The following is a 21,289-nucleotide window of genomic DNA, read 5'->3' as shown; positions in this document are numbered from 1 at the left end:
GCAGAAGTAATGCAAAGATGATGTTACACAGAGCTGTGCAGTACCAATTGAGATTCAAGTTTACAGTGTGTATGTAAACTCTCAATTTGCACTCATTTATACATGATTTTGTCTAATCTATTAATCAGTAAATGTCACTGCGTAAACCAAGATTTTAAACGCTCTTATATAATGTATGTAAATAATTATTCAGCGTACCTGTTCATGTAAATGTCAGTAGAAACCCAACATTAACACTAGATTATACAATAAATGCATTCATTAAGAAGGCAGAATGTTGCTATGCAAATCACTTGTTCTTTTAAACTGTCATTAGGAGGCATCCTGCACAAAATGCAATTTGAAGAATAACATGAATTACCATTCATTTATTCAAATATGAGTGATGTGTTTGTAAAAAGTTACTTAATAATCATAGAATCTTAGAATAGTTTGGGTTGGAAGCGACCTTAAAGATCATCTAGTTCCATCCCCCTCTGCCACGGGCAGGGACATCCCACTAGCTCAGGCTGCCCAAGGCCCCATCCAACCTGGCCTTGAACACCTCCAGGGATGGGGCATCCACAACTTCCTGGGGCAATCTGTTTCATTGTCTCACCACTCTCATGGTGAAGAAATTCTTCCTAATCTCTAGTCTAAATCTGCCCCTCTCCAGTTTATACTTTATGATCTTATTCAGCCACTAGACCTACTAGTAAATAAATGTTAAATATACATTTCAAATTTGGAAAAATATACAAAATCTATTAATAAAGCATCTCTCATCAGGTACTCCCAATATTACCAAGCCTGGATGCTCAAGTCTCCTGAGCACCCTCTGGGCATTATCACTCAGTGTGGGCAGAGGGTCACTGCATGGAACACCTCTGCCTGGAAGAACCACTGCCTGTTTCTTTATTCCTTAAATAAATCTACAGTTAATATTGGGAAAGGTCTATAAACATCATTCACAGGGTGAGTTTTAGTGTGCACAACACACACGTATATTCACCGGCTCATTAGTCTTAATCCATACTGTTTTCAAGCTTGCATCAATTGCTTTTAGTTGCAGCTATTGGAGCAACATAAGGGGCGAAGTAGGAGGGAGTATTTGCTTTGGCAATGTGTGTCCTCCTTCTATTTGTGGTGCTACTTAATCCCCTCCTTTCTTCACATGGGATGATGTCTCCCCCACACCTACAAATCTTGTTCAAAAATAGCTCACAGTTGTGACAGCAGCTTTTCAGGTTCTTAGCTCGGAGGGTTAGAAATGTTGCCAGAAATAGTAGTTATGTCTTTTCCTAATTAACGTTGTTTCTTTGGTGTGTGGATTTACGTTAACTAGTATTTAAAATATTTGGAATGAGCCTGTTACTAAAGCAGATTAGTAATTGAGGTATATTAAAACTGGGCCAAGAAAGTAGCAACAACCTTGAGTCAGGCCTGAGATCAAAGCTGTTGGCTTTACAGCTTCCTTATAATCTCATTAGAGTCTTCAGAAGAGAGCATAATAATGGGAAGAACAACAACAGCTGTATCTTATGTGGATTAAGCGGTGTGTGTTACAGAAGCAATGGCTTGAGATAGTGTCACATTATAGGTAGAATGTACCCAAAAGCCTCATTACGATTGGCAGGAGAATAAAAGATATCCATGGTGTTGTGAATACAGCAATCTCCTGCAGACTTCTCTGGTGGAAAATACAATATATAAAATAATTGACACTCAGCCTCTCACAACTACTGCCACCGCTGCTTTGCTCCTTGTTGCAATCACATTTGTTCTTAAAAATGCTTCTTAAAGGACTTGTTATGCAGAGAGATGACAAATGGATGAATCTTCCCTAACTAAGCGCAGTGAGAGCTGTATGTGCTTCCTTCCACTTCCTCTGCTGATGCTCAGCTGCAGTTTGCATTGCTGTCCTAGTCCTGGCCTGGCTTTCAGCATATACTTCTGTTCACAGCAAGGCTGTTCAGCGTGTGCTGATGACTGTAAGACACTTCCATGTGAACGCAAACCCTTTGTCTGCTCTGGTGTTCAGATTTGGCTCTGGGAGACTTTTATGATATAAAAAACAGGTCTCTGTCCTACCTACTCCTCCCTTCATCTCAGCCAACTTTTCAGAGCAAATACAGGGGTGTGACTCAGGGAAAAACTGTATTAGGTGCAGTTTGGGGTATTTTTTTCATTTTGAACCTGGGAGGAATATATAATACAGAATGCAGAATTGTTTTTTCCGGGCAAGGATTCAGCTGTGTGTGCTGGATATTGTCTAGCGGGTGAACGAGTGCAGGGACACTTCCCAACTTCTAGCCTGTTTAAAGGAGACAATAGTCACATATTTCACCACACTGGCCGCACTAACAGGTTTATTCTAGGGCTTTCCTAGCTATTACACAGGATTTTTATTAAACAGGATTATCCTGAGTCTATTATCGTTCTCCAATATCTTGAGCTGATTAATTGGAAGTCAGCGTGGATCAGAACCCGCTCCTTGAAGACACATAACAACTCCCATTGAAATCAGTGCTTGAATGTTTTGAAGCTCTGAGTGCAAATGCCTGTCTCACATAGGCATGTTTTAATACATAAATCAGTACTAATAAATGCAAATCAGTGAGAATTCACTAGAGCTTCCCTGTACTCTTCATGTTCCCAGCAGCAACAGCAGCCTCGCCTTCCTACTGGCCTCAGTCCCGCTGATCAGTTCATTTGTATTACACGATGCTTTTGCGGAGAAAATTGGTATCCAGCTGTTCTTCTGGTAACAACATATATGTCTTTCCATTTTAATTTCTAAAACATACTACCCATCAAGGGCAAAATTAGAATGAGTTTGAGTTGAAGACAGGCCAAGTGGTCTCTCAGAGAAGAGAGAAAAACTTAAGGATTTTTTTTTTCTTTTCCTGAAATAATTAAGAAAGCTCAATTATGTGGAAAGATGATGCGTTCTCTGGAGAAAGCCTGGGCAGTAGCGAAAACTGCTAATATCTTAATGCAGCTTCTCCTCAGAGCCCTTACTATCTAAAAAAATCAACTGTCGTAAGAGTGAGTAAAATCTTGGCAGATAGATGAAACCATGTCCTGTGAGTTTGCAAGAGATGCCTGTTCTTAACAGGTGATTCTGTTCTCATCAGTTTTGAGATCACTTCTCCCGAGAAGCATTAGGACGGCAGTCCTGCTATAAGCACTATACAAATGGCTGTGGTGTCATTGTGGGAAGCTCGCAATTTGGGGTGCAGATTGGAGCTGAAGTCTTGTTGTTTACCTTCACAAAGCCCTCGTGCAACCATTTTCTAATGACTGCTCGGTTTTGTATCTTTTACCTCTTCCTTAAATCTCAGGTCCAGGTAAACTGTCATCCAAGGTCAAGCAGAAGTAGTAGTTACATATGGTTTCTTATACTAAAAAGAAAGAAGAGATCTGGTGTGAATTTGCTGTAGAGCTCTTTGTTCCAGTAGGAAATGCCTGTTGTTTGATTCATGCTCTCACCCAGTTTGCTGAACAGCTCCTGAAACTTGGTATTCTTCTCAGTACGTCTGGTTTAATGTTCATGTCTAGCTTTGGGTTTCATTACAAAAGTCTCAGATTCGCTGCAAATATTTTTTACAGATTTTGGTTTGCTGGGTTTTTTTTTAATTTTTACCTTGCAAGAACTTCTAAGAGTTACAGGGCCCATCAATAGACTTTCAAATGAGATTGCAGAGCAGCTTCACAGCTGCAGAGAAGCAGCACCCTGAGGCACCTCATGACCAGCCAGCCATCCTTAGGACACTTTGTTCCAGGTGCCACTCTCATTTCATGGCCAATCATTTACAGTGCAAGCAGAAGGAAAACCACCTACCCTAAAGAATGGCTTTTTCCTTAGAAATATGTGGTGTGTCCCCTGCTTTATACCCACCGTAGGAGCCCACCCTGTGCCAGAGGTGGCTGAGAGGGCTCCAGCTTGGCAACTTGGGAATGACTTCTGGGAGTGACTAGTGCTTTTTCTCTTACAGCTTGGACTCTTTTCTTTATGGGCTTCATGCACTGTTCAAAGGAGACTTTCGGATAGCAGCAAAAGATGAGTGGGTCTTTGCAGACATGGATCTATTGCATAAGGTTGTTGCCCCAGCGATACGAATGTCTCTGAAACTACACCAGGTAGGGCTTTTTTAAAATGTTTATTTTTAGCTTTTACTATTATATCTGCTTTCTTAGGGAAAAACAGAAAACCTTAGAAACTGTCCGAAGGGGGCTGGAAGAGTACTTCTTGCCTTATTCTGAGAAACTTCATTAACCAAAATAGCAAAACTTGGCATTTGTTTATTTTGCATTCATTTTATCTTCTTTTCTGTACCCCCTTGCTGCCCATTTGAATCCATTCCTATTGCAGAGCTTGACCCTGCATTTTTCGTCAAAACAAAGCTGACGTTCATTTCATGATTTACTGGTGCGGATACTACAAAAAATGTCTCTAGATTGAATGTCTCAAGAAATACGTTGATCAGATTAATTTCATTGCTAATTTAGCAATCCTTTAATGAATGGCAATACATATGTAACGCATCCGTGTGTTAAGACAGAGCTGAAAGGGGAGTGGTTTGAAGGGTTTGTGTCACAGCTGTTTGTTCAATTATGTCAGGCTGTTTCTGACCCTGCTCTGTTTTCAGTTGTAAGCATCTGGCACACCTCCACTGAAGATGAACCAATGTCTTCAGGTCAATCTTGTATATCTTGGAGTTGCTTTTGTTCTTGCTCTGTTGTGTTACGATTTAGTACTGTAAGCTTTTATCATGGATCATATTTATAATTGCTTTGAATGCAATTGAAGTGAAACTGCTCTGAATTTATATCTGAGAATTTGACAACCATAATTTTATGAATGTTATTGCTGGCCATGTTGCTGTGCAACAACTAAAGCAGTAACACAATACTGTGATATCTGCTGATGGATTCTCAGCCTGTGCCTTTGTTGGTGTTTCTTTATGGATAAAAATAAGGATTTCCACAAGAACTGTGGAACGCCCCAGGTGATTCCAGTCTCCTTCTGGCTTACCCAAAAGCTCTGCCTCTCATGATTTCTCACTTTATAAAAAGAAAGCAAATAAGCTGGCATTCTCCAAGTGTCTTTGTCCAGTGGAGACATGAGATCAGGTTACAATAAAAAAACATTATCTTTCTATATTATTCTTAAGTTAATGGTTCTGCCTCCCCAAAGTCATGCTGTATCAAATGGTAAATCACTTGGAGGGGGCAGCTGGCAACTGTTTGAAAAACAGGATTTTGTTTATTGTTAACAGTTTTTGTGTTTTCACCAACATACCTGACCATTTCCGTACTTCTTCCTGTACTACAAGGACCAGTTCACCTGCCCAGATGAGTATGAGGACCCAGCAGTTTTGTATGAAGCCATCCAGTCTTTTGAAGAAAAGGTGGTGATCTGTCACGAAGGGGACCCAGCTTGGCGCAGCGCTGTGCTCTCCAACAGAGAGGAGCTTCTAACCCTGAGACATGTGGTAGATGAAGGAGCAGATGAATATAAAGTTATCATGCTCCACAAAAGCTACTTGAGCTTCAAGGTTATCAAGGTACATATACTGTCTTTCTAATATTGCAGTAATTTAAGGCCATAGTTACTAGCATTATGTCTGAGTAATCTCACCAAAAGGAGAGGCTGATTATAGCTACTGGAGTAGGGACTGGAGGCCAGAAGAGCTCTCTACAGTTGTCTTCCATTTGGCACCCATATTCTTGTGAATCAGAAATAACATCCTAGGCTTTGCTAAAGAGTAGCTGCAAAAATTCATTAGAACTATTGGTGCAAAGATATTGAGGTGTTTGCACCTACAGCTACTGTCATTCTATCCAGATCACATAGTTCGGCAGCTTCAGTAGTAAACATTTTCATGTGATCCACACTTATTTTACCTACCTGTAGGTCAACAAGGAGTGTGTCAGAGGGCTTTGGGCTGGGCAGCAGCAGGAACTGATTTTCTTACGCAATCGTAATCCGGAGAGAGGAAGCATCCAGAACAATAAACAGGTCTTGCGGAACTTAATTAATTCTTCATGTGATCAGCCACTGGGATATCCAATGTATGTTTCCCCTTTAACCACCTCGTACCTTGGGACACACAGCCAGCTGAGGAACATCTGGGGAGGACCTGTCAGTTTGGACAACATTAAAAAGTGGTTCAGATCCAAATGGTTAAGGTAAGTGTTACATTTTTGTCATGCAGATAGAGACTCTGCAGCCTCAGTTCCGCTGTATTTCCTGTTAAGAGGGAGTAATTCTGCACTGTTATCTACAAGTAAAAAATCAATTGCAAATAACTCAGAATATAAAGAAATAGCCCTACAGATATGGCAGAAAGCAAAATCATTACCTCATTCATGGCTTTTGTTGAACATGTAGAAAGCTTTGCTTAAGACTACTTATCAAATTACTTAGCACTACAGACGTTTCTCTTATTCAAGGGAATTTTACAGTTTATGTCTTGTAAATAAGGATATCTTTTCTGTAACTCACTGACATGTCAGAACATGAGTGCATGTGTTGGTAAGTTATGCTTCAAAGCTTTGGCAGTATATGTGATTACCCCCAAGTAATTGTTCTGGACTAAACCACAATTAAAAGTGTACTTGCTGTCCGCTACAACTGCTTGACTTCTCCTGGGTTTGCATGATCAGTATCTGACACCTTCCAGCTCTGTTTTCTACCTGCACTTTTCGTACATCAATAGCTCAGTCTTATATCATTCCCCCCACATGCCCTACCACCACTGTGGCTGAGGAGACGGGGGACCATGGTGACACTGTGGGAGCCAGCTTGCACACTAAGACCTATAGTAAGGTTGAATCTGGTGGCTTAATATGTTAGTTTCCCAGCATCCAGCTTATTCCGAATGAAGTCCCTCTGGCTTGTTCTCCTTCTTTGCTATTTGGCTGCCTCATGTAAAAGCAGTTCTAGAGACCAGTGTAACTTTAGATTGAGAGTCCTAAGGTCTTGCAGGGCTCCAAAACCACTTAACACAGAGAAAAAAAAGTTTGATTTGTGTCACATGCGATTTTATTCCAAGTAAGTTTACTACGTCATCGTCTTTGTCATCCCATAAAATGTCAAAAGACCTGCAGCAGTAAAAGAAAGTACAATTACACATTGTGAGGGCATCTAATATTGGTGGCACAAATTCTTGTGTGTAGGAAATGGCTGACCATGTGTGTGTTCTTGCAAACAGAATGCGGAAGGACTGCCATGCGGCTCACCACGAGAGAGGTAACGTCGAAGAGGCAGATAGTGGAGGGGGGTCTTCATCTAGCAGCCATTCCACAGGCAATTCAAGCCAGAGCAGTAGCTCACAGCCCACCAGAGATGGAACCCCTCAGTTGCAAGCTTCATCTCACGACGTCCACCAGCGTGCAGGTATTTGCACAATGTACTTGGCTTTTTCTGTAGTCTTCTCCTGAGGGCCTGCTTAGGTAGATACTTTCAGGGCACTTTCATATCTAATGGAATACTAATTTTAGAAAGAGGGAGTTTTTTCTTTCCTAATGACCAAGCACACGTAGGAGATGACTTCCTGATATAGGAGGTTGTAGTAAGGTGGGTGTTGGTCTCTTCTTCCAAGTTATAGGATGAGAGGAAATGGCCTCAAATTGCACCAGGGGAGGTTTGTGTTGGACATCAGGAAAAATTTCTTTACCTAAAGGGTTGTTGGGCACTGGCAGAGGCTGCCCAAGGAGGGGCCTGAGTCACCATCCCTGGAGGTATTTAAAAGACGGGTGGATGAGGTGCTTTGGGATATGATTTAGTATTGGACAGATACAGTTGGGCTTGATGGTCTCAGAGTTATTTTCCAACCTAGTGAATTACTTTCTTTGATTTTATATTGTGCCTGGTATTTACAGGGAGGGTATAAGACAAATGCGATTCACCAAAGGTTCCCCTATCAAACACCTTTATGTATAACTTTTGGATAAGGGGTACCACTAACAATGACAGAATGAGAAACGCAGATTGGAGGGAGCCTGTTCCACAGGGAACCTGTGCTGATTTTGGCCGGGAAGAGCAGAAGTGAAAGTATGCAAAAATCTTAATTATCTTGGAAAGACCATGACGATTTATTTGAGGAATTGGTTTGGCTGTTCATCAGTGCATGCGGAGAACAAAGAAATCTCAAATAACTTCATATGTCTCTCCAGCAGTTACCAAGAGAAAATTAAATGTTGCCAATCATTCCACCAATGAACAGCTGAGCCTTTCTTATATTAAATTATCAATTCAAAAGCATTTCAGACATATTCACAGGGTAGAACTACTGGCCTTCACATTGGAAATATACTTTAAGTTTGACAGTGGGTCACTGTGAGACCTATCAGTGTGGGATCATGACTTCTAACATAAAGCGAATTAACTCAGCCTTTTAACAAGTTGTGGTATTACTGTATAAATTAAAGCAGAGAACAAGAAAGGTGTAGCACTTGTTTGTTACCTGCTAAATAAGTTTAACCTATCATTAAAGGTAATGGACAGGACTGGAGAGAATCTTGCCCTGAATATAAATCATGTTGTAAGAATAAAATAACTGCTTCTTTTAATTGAGTGTAGCGTTTAGAGGAATCCTCATGTGCATACTCATAACTTGACACAGTAATCAGAGTGGCAAAGTTAATTGTAAAATAATGATCCTGAGCATGCCATACAAGAATGAAAGTTAATTGTGAGTTGTTTAAAAAACGTATTGGGTGCCCAGATAACCACAATCAAGACAGAAGGTCACACTTCGTTAAGAAAAGCAACCTTGCTTTGAGGTAAAATGAAGAAGTGCACAACAAATGCAAGGAAGTGGAAAATAACAAATGCAAATCAGTGTTCAGTCCTGAGAGACTGTTGATAAGAGAAAGAAAGTGAAACAAGTTTCTGGCTGGCACCATTAGAGACAAAAAGATGAAAGTGAGTTTGCGGCTGTTCATTTTTAAGCAGTGCTGGAAACAAAAGAAATCCTAACAGTGGTCTTGGTCCATCACTATATAGAAAAAGCAAAGCTGCCAATAATGTAGAAGTGAGAAAATAAATGTCCGGTGTGTACTGGGAAAAATGCAGGTGATCTGTTTCTGTTATCTGATTGCAAAGTAGTTCCTTCCATCCTAACAGCTACAATAGAACATGAAAGAGTGGCTATCAAAGCTACATGTTTAATTGAGCAGATGCAAATGATTCTCATTCAAAGTTTTTAAGAGAGCTGGTTATAAAGCAAGCTCTGTTCGATCATCAGTAAGTACTGGAACACCAAGGCAATACCAGAGGCCTGGGAAAGAACTTATGCTATACCTGTTGTTAAAAAAAAACCAAAATGAATAGGGTGACATGGGTAATGCCTGTCTGTCAGTCTGACTTAGGGCACTAGGATTGTGCGTGGTAGGCCGACAGTGCGCCAGACTTAAAGACATTTTTAATTTGGAAGGAGTTCAAAGAAGAGCCAAAAAATGATCAAAGATCTGGGAAATGCATCCTGTAGTGAAAGATTAAGAGCTTTCAAACAATTTATATTGTAAAAGGTGCTTTGATCAGAGTCTGTAATTATTTACCTGGGCAACAAAAGGTGACCAAAGACAGTTGATTTCAGCAGAGTTGGATAAAACAAAGCTAAACGACTTCAGATTTGAAATCAAGTGCACATTTTTATCAGTGAGAGTAAATAAACAGTGAAACAAGTGACTAAGAACTAAGATGGATTCTCTATGACTGGAGATCTTGCATGCACTTCTTTGAAATAATTGTAGTAATTAGTAATACCATACAATTCCAGGAAGTTCTGTGGCCCATGCTATTGTAGCACAGCAGACGAGATGGTCACAGCAATCCCTTCTAGACCCATAGTCTCTGAATCAAGTGCATTTAATGTTTTCATATTTCATACTTCATTTTGCAGCTTGGTGCCACTGAGTCTGCAAAATGCAATGAAAGCGCTCTATAAAAGTGTGACCAAAATCGGGAGCACTGGAAACATGTGGGGTTCACCCCCAAAGTGTCCTTATTTCATGATGCAGTTTATAGAACAGCCTTTGTTTCCTAAGTGCTTTCCAGGACAGAGTTATTTATGTGTAGATGCGGGTGGTCTCCTGTCCAATGCTCTAACCGCTGCATTTGGGATGAATATAGAATACTTTGGGACAGCGGTCAGCTTGGCAGTTTAAATCACAAACAGATGTTTGGCCACATTAGCCTCTGCACAAACTAACACACCACAGCCCCTCTGTTCTTAATTCCAATCCGTTCTTTTTATTTTAAAAGGGTAACCTATTAAAAGAACCATCAGATGTAGAAACCAAAGCACTTAAACAAAACCCCTGAGTCCGAAGAGCCTGAATCCCTGTGGAGGCCAGACATGCGCACAGCTGCCAGCGCAGCAGCCAGGCCTGACCCCATCACAGCGCCTGCCCTCGCTGTTAATCACGTTTGCAGTGCAGGGGACCCTCTGGCAACATGGCACACAGGAGCCATATGCATCTGTCCCATTGCTCTCAAGCAGAGATCTCAAGGCTCTGCTTTCAGAGAATGCTTTGCATGCCATCTCAGGAAAATTATTTTTCTGTTGTTTGGTGTATAAAAGCAGAGCTAAAGATACCTTGTCATTGGGGTGCAAAAGTGTCAGTGCTTGCCAAACCAACTAGGTTTTATTCCAGCTAAAAAGCTCGTTAGGTTGTGGCTCTGCCATCTGACTCTGTGCCAGGATACCTAAATTCTCTTTGCTTCAGGATCTGAAAAATACAGCTAATGATACCAGCCTCTGGAAATCAGGCTTGTGGAGGTAAAGTAGCACATTTCAGCTGTATAATGTAAATAGTTTCGATATGAAATTCTGCATTATTGGAGCCCTCATGAATTTCATAGTAATGTTTCTAGAAGATAAGTGTGAGAGTTACGTTCTTTTATGCCTGCAAAATTTCAATATCTGAAGGAGTCTCAGTGCTTCCCTTCCCTCCATAGTTTGCGTATTGGGAAAAATCAAAGCAAAAAAAAATTACCAACAACCTGGAAATGCCTGCCAGAAAAATTTGTTTCTGCATTGATGGCTCTCAACAGATTTTCTGGCATCAACTCTCTACAGCTAGGAAATCAAAATGCCAGCTTGTGTTAATGTTTGGAGTTTCCAGGAAAGCAAAAAGCCAAGCAGTGACTGAATATTTGCTCACATGACTGAGTATTTGCTGCATAAGCCTGGGTTAAAGCCTGTCTGCTGAAGGAATAAACTCTTTTGAGGCCTGTGGCCCTTGCCAGCCCACTGCACACCACTTGCAGAGTGCCTGGGTGCAAGCACGTATCCGGCGGGTTCACTGGCCAATACATTGATTTGTCTATGCCTATTTTGGTATGCAAGTGTAAGAAATACAGAAAGTATTTGTTCGAATGATTTAAGGTGTTGATATAAATGCATATATGTACAGGAAGATAGAAGTTGCCTAGGCACATCAAAATAGTTTATCCAAGCTACTGTGTCCCACAGTGGCTGCATCAAGATGCTTCACAGGATGGGGTGAGAGCCTTATGCGGTTCTCATTCAGACCTCCAGCAGATTTCCCTAGCAGCAGGTGTTCATATCTTTTCAGTCTGTGATGTACTTTAAATATCACTCTTGGAATTCAGTTAAATTATGAGCCTTAAAAACTGTCTTGTGGCTCGAATGCTGTGGTTTTCTACTTGGTGGAAGTCTCAAATTCTTTCCTCCTGTGCAGGAATAACTCTTTAATGTGCCATTGTTTTAACTCAAAAGTTTTTGGGGTTTATTTTTGCATTTAACTACACCAAGCTGTTTAAGGTGGATATTCATCATCCCCCACTTTACTGTGACTGTCCAAGGGGAGTGGAGATGACACAGCAACAATACATTCACTGAGCAGGTTAAAATGTAAGTGGCAGAACAGGGTTGAGCCTGTGATTACAGTACTTTCCTTGGGGTATCTTCTCAATTTCTTCTCTTTTGGCTCTGTGCTGATCCACTGCGGCTATTCTGACTAAAAGCCAGAAACCCTGTAGTGGAAAAAACCAGAAAGGTTCACAGGTTTAGCAATTGCTTATTTCTGTTATTCTTGGGATTCTTATGCTGATAAAACCAGTAGTAATATGCCAATAGTAGCATGTACACATGGGGTACTGTCAATAGCATGGAGTTCATCAGGATGCCACTTACCTAAATATATTAATCTCTCTTTTAAAGGCAGGAGAAATCCCAGGAGTCAGTCCATCCAGGCACACGCTGCTTTAAACCAAAGGCCCCCTTCAAGTCACTCTGGACCAATTGCAGAAAGCCGACAGCCTTTCATTCAAGCATCTACATCTGCTCATGAAATTGCCCAAAGGCTTTCTAGTAGTCAGCTGTCATTCCACAACTCGGCAACTTCTGTGTTTTCCCAGTCCCCTGCTGTTCCAGTTGCAGACCAGCTGACTGTGCAGGACCGAGCTGCAGCGATGCTCAGGTCCAGTCTGGCCTCTTCCACCAGCTCAACTCTCAGCCTGCTCTTCGGCAAGAGAAGTTTTTCAAGTGCTTTGGTGATTTCTGGGCTCTCAGCTGCAGACGGAGGTAACACCAGTGACACCCAGTCATCCAGCAGTATGAATATTGCCATGGGCCCATCTGCTAGAGCAGCAAGTCAAGCAGCTCGGGTAAGACTGAAACCAAAACAGCAATACTACGAGCTGCTCTGCTATCAGGTTCTTGTACTGTTGCCACCATCATTCGGTTTCTTCTTTCTCACTGTTCAGAAAATAGTATTTTCTTTTTCCAAAACAACATCAGGATCTGAGTCTTTGTTTTGCATGACAGTAAAATGAACCTTTTTAGTATTTGTGTGATAGAAGAACAATGTATTTGTAAACAATTGACAGGCTAGCTGTTAAGCGTGCACCCAAAACTAAACTGAGGCAGTCCTTCTTCCTCTCACTCAGACCAGGGACTTAGATCTCTGTGTTCCACAACCCAGGTGCTGAGTACCATAATAAGCAGACTACGCTAAGCTAAGCTCCTTCCTTGCTTGCTTAGGCAAGACTTAATTATTTGTACAAAGAGGAATGGTTCCCACTGAACTTGTGCACTTGTTCTGTCCCCCTCTCTATCAATCCAGAACCTGAAAACCTTGTTGCTGAAAGGGTTAGTCAAAGGACATCTATAGGAAATATTTCCCAAAGGAAAACGGCATGCCCTGTGATTCAACATTTTCTAACAGTACACACAAAGATCTTCTAGCCTTATTCCCAGTAGGCTCCATATTCTATTCCCATCTTCCATGAAAAATTCAATGCACATAGCAGTGTTATTGTTTCATTGTCTCCTCAAGTGTATTTATTTAACTTTGGTTGCCATCAGTTGCTTTCCTGAATTTCAAAACTTTCACTTCAGCACTACAGAGCAGTAATCATTGAGAAGATGGACTCAAGATAAAGGGCAACTGCAACAAGAGGTTGAGTGACAATGTAATTAAGACACACTTTTGCATTTGGCCTATCAAATTGGCAACCAAACTGGTGACCAAATTGGCAACCCGGGAGGACTGTGGATATGGAAAGTCAAAACCAGTTTCCTGCTACTGTCATTCAGAACTGTGTATAGCTTCCCTAATTTTCAAAGAATTCTCCAAACCAAAAGTGAAAAAAGCTTTTCAGCCAGTGTGTATTTTGCTCTCAACCCCAAAATACCATGTATGGTATAGTTCCCTGTAGTTCTGCTATGAACTTCAACAGAAGTTGACTGAATGTTGCTTATCTGGGTCCAATCCTGCTTTAGTACTCTAATAGACTGTTAATAATATTTCTACACGTACAGCTGAACAGATCTGATGACAAGACATAATTCCAGCTCTCAAGAGTTTATCGCTTAATTTGCAAGAAACTCAGCCAGTCTGCAATACTAACAGTAGGATTCACCTCATCTAACTTGAAGCTATCTAAAATTTGGGCATGAAGCCTCTGTAGATTGTTAGTATGGCCTCTGTATTCAGTGGAGAGGACAAACCACTTCATCCTTACAGCTGTCAGGAAGAAATCTCCCCCGGGACACTTGTGTACCTTGCCAACCATTGACAGCCTAGATGATACGCTAACACTGCATGGTTAAATTTAGGTGAGATGAGTCCTAGTCAAAGTAACTTCTCAGAGTCCAGATGCCCGTTTGACTGGAAGTGGTAAGGAAGAAGTGTTTTATTTAAATGTTTACACAGCACAGTTCTAGAAAGCTTTTATACTAATGGACTCCTTACAATGGGGTGACACTGCACATAACATTTTCAGACTGATTATTGCATTCCAGTTTTGATGAGTTTGTAAATGGAGTTTAACATGTGGTGTATAAAGCAAGCCCCAGAGCAACCCGACTGAACTTCTCAGAAGTCAGCCTGCTCAAGCAGAGGTTTGGACTGGATGACCTCCAGAAGTCCTTTTCAATCCATATTATTTTACAGCTCTCTGTACGTGTACGTCTATGATGCTGAACCTCTAGCTCCTGGTCTGCTTTGCTTTCCAAATCTATGCATTATGCACTGTGCAGCGAGTGCCTTTTCAGAAGTCCCCTGTGAATAGCGCACGTTGAGAATCCTGTGCAGTTTCACAGAATGACATCCTAAATCAATTTTTAACATTTCTCAACTGTCACTTCAAAAAATAGCCAAAATGTTACTTAGAAATTTCCTAAACTGGCTGACTTTTTCTTTCTTCTTTTCTTTCCAGCAACCCGCTGAGACCTGCGAAGGAACGGATGCTACGGAACCCAGACCCCGGCGAGAGGCAGGTGCGGCCCATGCCATATTCATGAGTCAGAACCTGGAGTGCAGAAGGGCCAGCCAAGAAGATATGGCTCTGGAAGACACCGCTTCTCAGCAAAGCTTGTCTGAGGAGCAGTAAGGAGTATTCCTAGCGCAAGAGCCACACGCTGCTTAGAATTAAACAAAGACAGAGTTAGGACAGGTTTAGCTTCTTTCAAAAGTAACAAGCAACCTCTAAATGTTTATTTTTTTAACTTCTACACAAGAATACTACTGGGCAGATGTTCTTCAGCTAAAGGCTTTGGCATTGGTAAGGTTGGAAGATGTCCTGAAAAACACATAGTGCCACTTCATCTCAGGTTCTTGTAAATCCTAGAACAATGAATACAATACTGTTTAACGTTGCTGGAATCATGAATGAGTACAGTAGGAAATACTAATACAACTCAGTGAAAAGCACACAAGGTATCTCTTTCCTGCCACAATTAAACAGCTGATTGCATGCAAAATAATTGGCATTTGATATATAACAAATAGCAAAAGGCAACTTTGAACAGAAGCAATGAACGTATAAAGTGACAGTACAACATGTACTGTAACATTAGAGCTAAATCTGATTTTTTGGTTTCCAACAGCAAATCTCTTTTTCATTTTTCTTTACCATGTTATGCAGGTGGTAACTCTGAATAGCAACATAGCCTCACAGATTGATATACTGCATGCAGCCACATTGAAATAGTGTGTGAACCAGCCATGCCACACAGATTAACAGAAGTCAAGTGTGAGAAAAGGAAGTATCCAGTGCATGGAAAGCCTTCAAAGCATATGGTGTGTATCTTACTTGCAAAGAAAGCAGCTTTGCATAAACAGCTGCTCTTAGGCATTATCTTGTGCTCCTGTTTGGTTTACACCAGTGTTTCTCAAAACTCTAGGCAACAGCCCCCTTGGGAGTTGCAAAAGGGCCCAGGGGAATCTTCCTCAAGGACAGCAAAGTGCAAAGCAGGCTGTAATCTATTGTCTGGAAGTGTTTGTATTAGGAAGGGAACAGCTAAATGCCTTTAATTGCTGGACACAGCTCAGTGTCCATAAACACTTGTAGCCAGTAATTACAGAGCATTCTGATTTCTCTCCCCCCTGAGAAACTGAGCTGCTGCCAATTTAATAGTTGCATAAAGACAGATGAGGCAAAAAGGGAGGCCACGTTTTCCCAAAGTTTGAGAAACACTGATTTACAGGAATGCATGACTACTTTGGAAGCCAAAAGGCTACAATAAATCCTCCCTCTACTATAGTGTCTAAATACACACACGCGTGTTCTCATTTTTTTTCATTAAAAAAAATGCAGCTATCAGTATCTTGCTGTTCCTCTTTACTGTAACTACCATAGATTGTTTCTAATTCTCAACACAATGATGTGCAGCCAGGCTGTCTTGTCCCAATTAACAAGAAAGATTTAACAAGAGATACTGTAAGCTAAGTCTCATTACTGTTAGGTGATACACAGTTGCATTCTGAGCTTCCTACTGTGCCACACTTAAGATTATAAATAGTAGAACTAAATAACACCTAGTGAAAATAAAATGATCCAAGTATGTTTTGTGTGGCAGCAGTTTTTGGGGTTTTGTTTTTATTTTGAATTGTATTTACCTGCTTTCTGCCTTATGAAGTTGAGAAATCTATTGTTTTCACTTCAGATCTTGATGAATTCATTATTTATAAAGCTCCGCACGATCTAGGCAAAAGTCTGCTCTCATGTTTCAAGGGCAAAAGCAGAGTATTTATGTACAGCCCCCTGAGATACATGGTCATCAGTACAGTTTAGGGCTTACTAATGCCTCTCCCAGCATCCAGGTGTGATGTGAAAGAGGAAATTGAATTCAGCTGCTCCCTTCTGACCATTTCTGGCAGATCGTACTTCTCCTCCCACCACCTTGCTCATGAAGTGCTTTGTTACAAATGAAGGATGGAGGTTATACAGGTAGGTGTAAGGCTCTCACCAACAGCAATCAGCCCCATTTCTGCCTTGGGGTCTTTTGCATGGCACCCTACTAAGATAAACCATCACTGCTTTGTTTCCTTGCATGGGGGCAGGGCAAACAGGCTGCGCAAAACTCACTCATATATCCACTTTGCCTCACTCAGGCCTCCAATTTTCACATCTTTAGCTTAAGTTGGAATTCATTTCCATCAAAAATAAGTAACTCCAGTAGTCCAAATCAACCTAAATTATTCTATATATCCCACTCAAGCATACTAAACCAGAGTAAGAAACAGTGGCACAAATCCTTCCAGCGACAAGCCGCTTTACCTGCTTAGTACAGACTGAGGCCCAACACCACTACCTTTCCCCACATCTTTCTCCACATCTTCTGTAAGACTCCACTGTCTCCGTGCCCAGGTACTGCACCCCAAGATAATGCAGCTGCCTCACAGTTCGTGACTTAGCCCAAGCCACCATTCCTTGGTGCGTAACTCCTTCGGGACAGCAGCATGCCACAAAGCCCAACCTCCTGCTGCACAGGGTGGCTTCCTAACTCCGTTATTGAGGCATAGCAGACAAGCAGGGTCAGAGCAGGAGTCAAGGTAAGGTTAAAAATGAGCTCCTTCTCATAGCCATGTCTTACACAGTTTTTATTTTGCCTTAAAAGTTGTTACTGTAGCATAGTGGGTTGTTAAAAAAAAAAAACAACCCAGAGTGACCATTAACAAAGACAAAACTAATAAAGATGACAGCACAACTCTCCCAAATGACATTTCTCCATATTTGTGGATAGTCTGCTGTTATTAATCAGGCTACTGCTATATGCAGTGTTTTTAAATATGGGCCAATCCTACAGAATAATCGGACATGCTGGTTAGAAATAGTACCAGGATCTAGGTATGAGACTGTATTGATTAAACACATCTTAGACCTCTCTCTATGTTTGCATGAGGCAGAGACAGACCCAATTACTCTGTACATGACAAAAGATGCATTTAAGGCTCTGATGCACACAAAGTGAATGAATAGGTACCCAACCCTTAAACAAAGCCTAACTTCAACCATAAGCTGCTTGGAACAGCTCTGCATAGCACTAAAAGGTGCCAAAGTCCATAGGAATGCTATTATCAGCACCAGTGCCTACAGATACACAAAAGCTTTAGGCCATACTTTTATTCCTGAAAGACCTAAGCAGTTTGATACTTAATTCACACATGAGGTTCTTCAGAGTTGCAAGATGGTAGGTACCTATGACATCTCAGGGATCCTGCCTGTTGGGCACTTTTAGGCTCTGAGTGAAAAGCAAAGGCAACTTTCACGGCTTTTAAATCAGCCACAGCACTGATTATAGGTTTCACAATGCATAACGCTGTTAAAACTTGGCCCTGAAGCTGCTCAGACTGAACAGTGCCTACATGTCTGCTCTCTTACCACATCTGTGATGCAGAAAGGATGGCTGCCACCAACACGTACACACACCTTTTATATGCAGTTCCATTTTGTGCCAGTTTTGAAAGTTCAGGTGCTGTGCTTGAATTTTTCCAGAGCTCCAGAAGCCATTTACTCAGCAGGGGCTGAAGGCAGAAGCCTGACTGATGCTTATTTAGCCATCCCAGAACCTTCTTGTTCCTACAGCCCGAAAGCAGTGATACTCCCCATCTCACTAGCAAGCTGAATGCATCCTTTGAGTAAATCAAGTACTTAATCCACGGGAGTATTTGGTACATGCAGTTCTTTCACAGAAATGTCAGAAGCGATGAAAAGATGGAGGCATTCACGGAGCTTAACCCCAGATAACATCACCACTGCTGAAAAGAAACATAGGGAGTGATTTTATCCATACTGGCTCAGTGGGGCCTCCACAAACAAAGGGCAGAGAGAAACACATACAGTATAGCAGGCTACAGGAAGGAAGATGAGTACGTGGTAAAACACGCACACACACAGTACTTCAACCCTTGCATTAGATCTGGGATACCTACCCCTAATCTCATCTTGTTTTCCTAAACTTTCCTTTCACTAATAGGCTCTTGTTTAGATCATGCAGTAAAAGCCAGCTGCTATGCTCCTAAAGGTGAAACATGGCCCAAAGATATGGTACAAAGACTTTTAGTAACATTTTACTAATGCCAACCACAGGCTGCTGAGCTGCTCACATCCACCAGGTACACTGGCAAGCCCCCAGCCTGGCCTTCAGCCCAGCTGCTTCCCACCACAGCAAGCAAGCAGGAAATGGTGATGGGTGCAACATACATTTCTTTTCATCCAAAAATACAAATGTTCCCTACCTTTTGAAGTGCCATTCATACAAACCTCTTCCATGTGAGGAACTGGACTTCTTGTTGAAAGGTCTCACCTCATTCCCATCAACAGAAAATCTTGGCATTCATTGCATTTAAGACAAATGTTAACAGAAGGACATAGCAGAGTGTCTTTTACCCTTGACAAGATGACCAGGTTCCCTCAATATGTATGAAAGACATTCTGAAACTGTTAAGTCCTTAGGAATCTCTGTGGTGTCATTCACAGCTTTTTTTAAGAGTTATTTATTAGAATAAAGCAAGAAATGTCATCTGCATTTGGTTCCAACGCACCAACTGACTGCTTTTCTGTTGCTGGGGAAATTAAGTTACAGATTAGTTGAATTTTGTGCAGCTCATTTTAGAAGATCAGAATTACCAGTGAAATTCTCCAGCATGTAATAATCATCTTCTCATCAATGTGTATTTTTTAACTACCCAATTACTGCCATATTGAGATTACTCCCTGGACTGGAACCTGGCATTTAATTACAGTGTTTCACTATAGTGCTCGTACATCCCTAAATCTGCAAGGCAGGATATTACTAATAATTAACTTTGCAGTAGGTCCAGTGTTAAAAGATTCGCCTCTCTCATTCAGCCTTCTCAGAGTTTTACAAGTCAAAAATTGTCTAATCCGTGATAAATAATGCAGGCACTGTTTATTCCATGCTGTGCGCAATTTAATGTTGGAATTACAAGCTGCCCTACCAAAAACATCCTCAATTCTCAGGCTTCAAGAGAGTAATTGGTACCTCATATTCTCCTCTTTTTTGCACCAATTAAAACCTGCAGGTGCACTAACGTTGTCATCTGGACTCTTGCTGGTACATCAGAGGTTATTTTCACCAAATGTGTGCTATTAGTAAAATTGGCCCATTAGGGGAATTGTGAATGCTCTGTTTGTTGTTACAGTGCTCTCAAGGCCTTCCAAATATTTTACTAGTGCAAGACCAGACAATAAATTTTTACCTCTAAAGTAAACACAGGGTGTCATAAAAACTAGGTTCGGCTGGAAATACCACTCTCTCACTCAATGTATATTTGAAACAGGTGAATCATTTCTTCAGGACTGTCTCAGATTTAGAGGCTGGGAAGGTCATCTAGGAGCTCCTGCTGGAGCCAGACCACAAAATCTCTCTTTATTTCTCTTGAAAAGCACTCTGTAGCTCAAAGAGAAGATGAGCTTAATAAAAGAACAACAACAAATTGAAGACTCTTAGCCATAGCAGAAAGCAAGAGCCACTGATGTCAGTAGTGAAAATACCCTTTCATCTAAAAGGGCTGATATGTCATTCACAGTTCCAGTGAAAAATACACTTCCATTTTGGCAGTTTTTCCAGCAACAAAAGGTTTTCCTTACATCATGAGAAAATGGCTTAAAAAATACTGTAAATGCACTGCTCAAAAGGTACCCAAACTTCTTGTTATGATTCTGTTTTCCAGTCTATAAATGATGGGACCACAGTAGACATCATAGCACTATATGCATGACAATGCCTTGTAAGATAATTCTTACAAGGAACAAATACCACTTGAAGTGGTGAAACTCCCAACAATACTGGCTGAACTGGAATTTGGAAAATTCACGCCTGAAGGAACTCCCCTCCACAGCATCTACGAAGAGATGTCAAATATCTCCATTTTATCGAGCTTTAAAGTTCAGTCCTCATTTAAGACCTAACTGCAGGCCCATTAAAACCTTGCTAGACTTTGGGTAATTACTTAATAATTAAAAGAACTATTCTTTTTTGTAGCATATTTGATAGTTTAAGAGACTGAACACTGAAACAGGAAGACATCCAACAATTAAGCGCAGAGAGCTTTCTGTTTGAAAGTCTATGGCACACTGAAAACATCTGCTTTGGTTCCAAGTCCTTCAAGTCTAGCAAAGTGTCTTCTTTGAGTCAGAGGCCTGAAGCAATTAAGAGGTTAGCGATATCTTCAGGGCACAAATTTATTTTGCAAAAAGCAGCCAGGAGCTGTACATTCTCAAAGGACAGGGACCCTGAGAGGGATTCTCTTTTTCCCCAAATATGATGGAAGACGATATTGTCATCCAAATTGGTTTGGGCAGAATGGTAGTGTAATGGGGGTGTCAGGGAACAAGGCCATGGCATCCTTTAACATGGCCCATACCTCATACCATCTGTGGAGGGGCAATGTCTGCACCAGACCTTTGTTCTGAGATCAGAAATAGAAAGGACATTGCCTCCATGCGCCCAGCTGTTTCCAGGGTACCTGTAAAAATGCCTGTCCCCATCCAGCCTCCCACAACTTTTGGTGTCAGTTC

General features: G+C 41.2%; 1 protein-coding gene across 2 annotated transcripts in view; it reads left to right on the top strand.

Moving 5' to 3' along the window:
• The window catches only part of PCNX2 (pecanex 2), a 163,710-nt gene extending 142,535 nt beyond the window's left edge, over nt 1–21,175 (top strand). For both annotated transcript variants that reach the window (XM_054061754.1, XM_054061755.1), the window contains 6 exons: nt 3,978–4,122; nt 5,319–5,549; nt 5,900–6,174; nt 7,200–7,384; nt 12,180–12,625; nt 14,681–21,175. In XM_054061754.1, coding sequence (XP_053917729.1) covers nt 3,978–4,122; nt 5,319–5,549; nt 5,900–6,174; nt 7,200–7,384; nt 12,180–12,625; nt 14,681–14,854 — 1,456 coding nt within the window. In that variant the 3' untranslated portion in view covers nt 14,855–21,175. The remainder of the gene's footprint in view (nt 1–3,977; nt 4,123–5,318; nt 5,550–5,899; nt 6,175–7,199; nt 7,385–12,179; nt 12,626–14,680) is intronic.
• The last annotated feature ends 114 nt before the right edge of the window (nt 21,176–21,289 follow it).

The sequence above is a fragment of the Cuculus canorus genome, chromosome 3 (assembly GCF_017976375.1).
Source record: "Cuculus canorus isolate bCucCan1 chromosome 3, bCucCan1.pri, whole genome shotgun sequence".
Classification (NCBI taxonomy): Eukaryota; Metazoa; Chordata; class Aves; order Cuculiformes; family Cuculidae; genus Cuculus; species Cuculus canorus.
The sequence above is the reverse complement of the archived record's forward strand: the minus strand, read 5'-3'. Positions and strand labels throughout refer to the sequence as shown.